Genomic DNA, 4946 nt, shown 5'->3' with positions numbered 1-4946 from the left:
TCTGTTAGATATCCAACCATAGATGTCTTAGTTAAAGTTACAAAGAAAAAATGCACATTAGATTCATTTACTTCCTCATCATTCTACTTAATGTTTGAGCTATAAGCTGGCATAGAACACTAAAGCAATTAAACTTCATATTGACAAATCCATGCATAGGTACTAGTTAATAAATGATATCTTTAAAAAAGTGGCATTTGACCATGCAGACAAATCTAACGAAGAGTAATATCATGAGGTGAAGAAAATATATATGATAATTTCTTTGAGGTAAAATCTATTCTAATAAAGTCATTTTTCCATACCTACTTTTATAGCTAATTATAAGTATACTTGGGATACTAATAATAGATTATTGTAATTAGTTACAAAAATTATCTTATCATTATAATATTAAATGTACTCAGATTCTAAAAAGGCCTTCAAAATGGCATGCACAAAGAATGTATTTATTACTCCTAATTATTAAAAGAAAATTTAAATATGATACATTTGACCATGTGACCAAAACTACTGTCATGTATAAGTGGCACATGTCAATTTAATTGAGATAAGTTGTACTCTATTTGAATAAAGTTTTCACAGTTTCTTCTTAAAGACCAACCATTCTATTTTTGAACTATTTATATCCCGTAGATATTTAAACTTATCAATTGTGACAAGCATTTTATCTCAATATTCCATATATACATCTCAAAAGATAGATTGGAGGTGAAATCTTTGTTATAATATTTGCTAGTGAGATAAAACACCTTTGGGAGGTGTAATGAAACTTTTTCGGGGTGTACAATATATTGTTGGTTCTCTTATCCTCAGGTACATGCATAGACATACATTAGTGATGTAGTAAAAGAGATTATAAGAGATAAGAGGTTTGACCATGTGGACAAATCTAACCAAAACTAACATGACAAGATCATTACACAACACATATGAGAGTTTAATTGAAATAAGATCTAAAATAAAATTAAGTAAACTTTGCATAGCTAGCTCTAACTTTTCATTATGATAAGTATTCTTACACACTAGATTACAATATCTCCCTTAAACATTTATCCTTACAAAGGATGATAGATTTTAATGAGCTCTTTAATATTATTTTAGCAAAATATTTACTTAAATCAATTTTTTAGAAAAAAGATGCTTTGCACCTTTTATAAAAAATTAAAAAACTAAAGATAGTTTCTTTAAGCAATATAACCATAGAAAAAAAATATCGCAAATGCTGATGGAGGTAACTTCTAAAGAAGAAAATAAAAATCACTTCAATGTGTCTTCCTTAATGAAAGGAGAAGGAACAAAGTTTAAACACTTGAAGTAGCCTTTAATTTCTCTTTCATAATAAGACTTTCTATATCTTGGCTTGATTCTTCTATGACCTCGAGTGGTACTTCAAGAACTTGAACTTCAGTAGGAGGAACCTCTTGGGAATTTGAATTTTGTTTGGCACTCTCATGGACTCTCCACAATTGTGCTTCAATCTCTCTTTGCTCTTGAGTATTGCCAACCATTGTAATAGTCTTCATGTGATTTACTAATGTCACCTTAGATGCAAGTCCACTTGCATATACATCAAATACAACCTCATGAGCATCATTGAATGATTTGATTATAGTCTCTATAACTTTCATTTTCTTTCTCAAAATGGCCTTTATAATCCTTTGGTCTTCTTTAAGGTCTTCATCTTTGCACTCCTTGTCCAAGCCTTCAAACTCCAAAATGGAAGGCTTATTGACATTATTTATATATTGCTCAAAATTTATGAAGAATTTTTCTATGGTTACTAATGTCAAAACCACAAAGGAATCTATAGATCCAAAAGCAAAGGTTCTATCCATTGGTAGGAAGTCAACACTACCAACTAGCATGTGGTACTTGCACAAAATGCTTTCAAGAGCATTTTTCAAAGCTATCATTTTCTTTCGATCAAGAATTAGCAGTCATACTTATAACTAGATCTTGTGACAAGGAACTTTATCAAGGTGATTTTGACTTTGAGCTTGTGGGATTGGTGTATTATTTTCTTCTTGACACTACAAGGATATGGAGGTATAGCGACGGCAGTTTCGAATGCAAAATAGCGGTGTCGATATTTGCGTCGACGCAAATAGCGACGGTACTCATACAAAAAAATGCGGGCCGAAACCCGAGCGCGTTATTTTACGCGCATACACAAAATAGAGAGCGAAAGGGAGAGTGAACATCTTGCATTTGAGGGGAGAGGGAGAGAAAGAGGGAGAAAGAAAGCTTCTCACCACCGTCATTGCCGTTCACGAAGAAGAGGAGGAGGTGTACAGAGGGCGAAGAGGAGCCACCGTCGCGAAGAGGAGCCGCCAAACCCTTCTTTGAGCCTTTACGGTGAGTGCATTGTTCCTTCTTTCTTTGCTTTTGTGTTTTCTCTTTCTCTTTTACTTGTTTTTGTTAAAATTCATGTGTATTGAGAGAGGGAGAGGAAATCAGAGAGAAAGAGAGGGAGATGGAGAGGGAGGGAGAGGAAATGAGAGAGGGAGAGGGAGGGAGAGGAAATGAGAGAGGGAGGGAGAGAAAGAGACAGAAATAGTAAACATAATAGGGAAAGAGAGAAAGAGAGGGAGAGGGAGAGGGAGGGTGAGAAAATGAGAGAGAGAGAGGAAGAGAGAAAGGAAATGAGAGAGGGAGAGGAAGAGAGAAAAAACATTAAACATAATAGGGAGAGGGAGAGGGAGAGGGAGGGAGAGAAAATGAGAGAGGAAGAGGAAGAGAGAAAAAACATTAAACATAATAGGGAAAGAGAGAAAGAGAGGGAGAGGAAGAGGGAGAGGGAGGGAGAGGAAAGAGAGAGAAACATTAAACATAATAGGGAAAGAGAGAAAGAGAGGGTGAGGGTGAGGGAGGGAGAGGAAGGAAAAAACATTAAACATAATAGGGAAAGAGAAAGAGAGGGAGAGGGAGAGGGAGGGAGAGAAAATGAGAGAGGGAGAGGAAGAGAGAAAAGGAAATGAGAGAGGGAGAGGAGAGAAAAAAACATTAAACATAATAGGGAAAGAGAGGGAGAGAGTGAGAGAGGGAGAGGAAATGAGAGAGAGAGAGAGAGAGAGGAGAGAGAAAAGGAAATGAGAGAGGGAGAGGAGAGAGAAAAAACATTAAATATAATAGAAAAAGAGAAAAAGAGAGGGAGAGGGTGAGGGAGGAAGAGGAAATGAGAGAGGGAGAGGAAGAGAGAAAAGAAAATGAGAGAGGGAGAGAAGGTAAGAGAAAAAACATTAAACATAATAGGGAAAGAGAGAAAGAGAGGGTGAGGGTGAGGGAGGGAGAGGAAATGAGAGAGGGAGAGGAAGAGAGAAAAGAAAAGAAAGAACGAGAGAGAGAGGAGAATACATTAAACATAATAGGGAAAGAGAGAAAGAGAGGGAGAAGGAGAGGGAGGGATAGAGAGGAGGGAGAGGTGGTTGTTTTCTTGTTTGTAGTAGTAGTAGTAGTTTTTTTTTCTTTTCTTGTTTGTTATTGTTTAGTTTTCTTTTTTTTTGTTGTTATTGTAGTAGTAGTTTTTTCTTCTTTTCTTGTTTATTATTGTTGTATTAATAGTTGTTATTGTTTTTTTTTCTTCTTCTTTTCTTGTTTATTAGAGTGGTAATGGTAGTGGTAGTGGTACTTGTAGTGGTAGTCGTGGTCGTGGTCGTAGTTGTGGTCGTGGTAGTAGTAGTAGTAGTAGTAGTAGTAGTTGTTATTGTTTTTGTTATTGTTTTTTCTTCTTTTCTTGTTTATTATAGTGGTAGTGTAACGTGTCCACTAGAATCATCCAGGACACGTCTTAGCAGTCCATCGGAAAGGATGTCTAGAAAACTCCGCCCGGCACTCCCATGGAATGTTACGGGTTTTGCAATCTAGGTCTTCCCGTGTCTACCACGTAGCGGAAGTATCATGGCCGTTCCCACTTAGGATCGACCTGAATTTGGGTTTTCCTGTTTGGTCATTAGCTAGCAGTAACTAGCGTCAGACCCGAGCGAACTACTTTACGCAGAAACGCCAGGTCCGAAGCGGATTCACGCTGCACTTGGTTCAAGGAGAATGGGAAATGAGAGGGATGCAAAACTCAACCTCTCAGCCATAAGGCATAGTCCCATTCCGTTCCCCTAAAACAACGTAAATTGGGTAAGATGTAACTCTAGGTCATCGTTCTCGTTATTCGTTTTGATGATGATGATCATTCCGCTGTTCTTCGAGATTTTTGAGAAAAGTTCCCGGCTAACCGGGACCACCCATCCGTAGGACGGACCCATGGTCCATCCTCCGCACTTTCCTCGGTTTGTTTTAGTTATGTAATTATCTAACACATTAATTTGACATATAACAATCAGCTTCTTTAATTAACCCTGTTAAGCACTGGTTCCTTCACGTAATCTTATCACGTGACATAGAAAAACAATATCAAACAACTTCTTTATTATCATTTCATCATTTTATCTTTGAAATACAAGGAGTTCCGCCCGTAGGCTTGTCCATAATCCGCCCGAAGGCTATCCAGTAATCTGCCAGGGATCACTATTCCAAGCTTCTGCCCGTAGACTAGTATGCGGGCCTCGAGATCCAATCCCGATTCACGTTAGCCTCTTGTGCAGGACCCGAAAGGCGAGGGATTTACGGCCAGAGCCCCCCCTAGCACCCAAGCGTCCTCCTACTCCAAGTGGAGCTCAACGGAAAGCCCTCTCGCGGCGGGTTCGGTCCACGTTCCCGGCGCGGTCAACAACCCCCTTGGTTAGGGTCAGGCAGACAGTCGGGGGTAACTGAAGCTGCCTCTCCCTTCAGGCCTTCAACCTGAAGCATTTAGATATCTTTTCATCCTTTAGTTCCTTGAGCAAACAATGCAAACAGTGCTTTCTAAACTATTACAAGCACAATCAATTCCAGTGGTCATTTATTTGGCCAACTGTTAAGGAGTGAATACTTCTCTCCGAATGCATCCAGCA

General features: G+C 38.4%; 1 protein-coding gene across 1 annotated transcript; it reads right to left on the bottom strand.

Annotated features, from left to right (window-relative positions):
- Positions 1 to 1304: 1304 nt before the first annotated feature.
- LOC148027185 (uncharacterized) lies at positions 1305 to 1916 on the bottom strand. Its single transcript, XM_087690635.1, has one exon. It carries the CDS (start codon positions 1914 to 1916, stop codon positions 1305 to 1307), a length of 612 nt encoding a protein of 203 aa, XP_087546761.1.
- Positions 1917 to 4946: the final 3030 nt, after the last annotated feature.

This window comes from Lygodium microphyllum, chromosome 13 (genome assembly GCF_053477565.2).
Source record: "Lygodium microphyllum isolate KBCC chromosome 13, Lygodium_microphyllum_v1.1.10, whole genome shotgun sequence".
Classification (NCBI taxonomy): Eukaryota; Viridiplantae; Streptophyta; class Polypodiopsida; order Schizaeales; family Lygodiaceae; genus Lygodium; species Lygodium microphyllum.
The sequence above is the reverse complement of the archived record's forward strand: the minus strand, read 5'-3'. Positions and strand labels throughout refer to the sequence as shown.

What these genes read in the sequence shown, in the direction of transcription:
- LOC148027185 (XM_087690635.1), bottom strand. Translation starts at nt 1,916, where the DNA reads ATGATAGCTTTGAAAAATGCTCTTGAAAGCATTTTGTGCAAGTACCAC.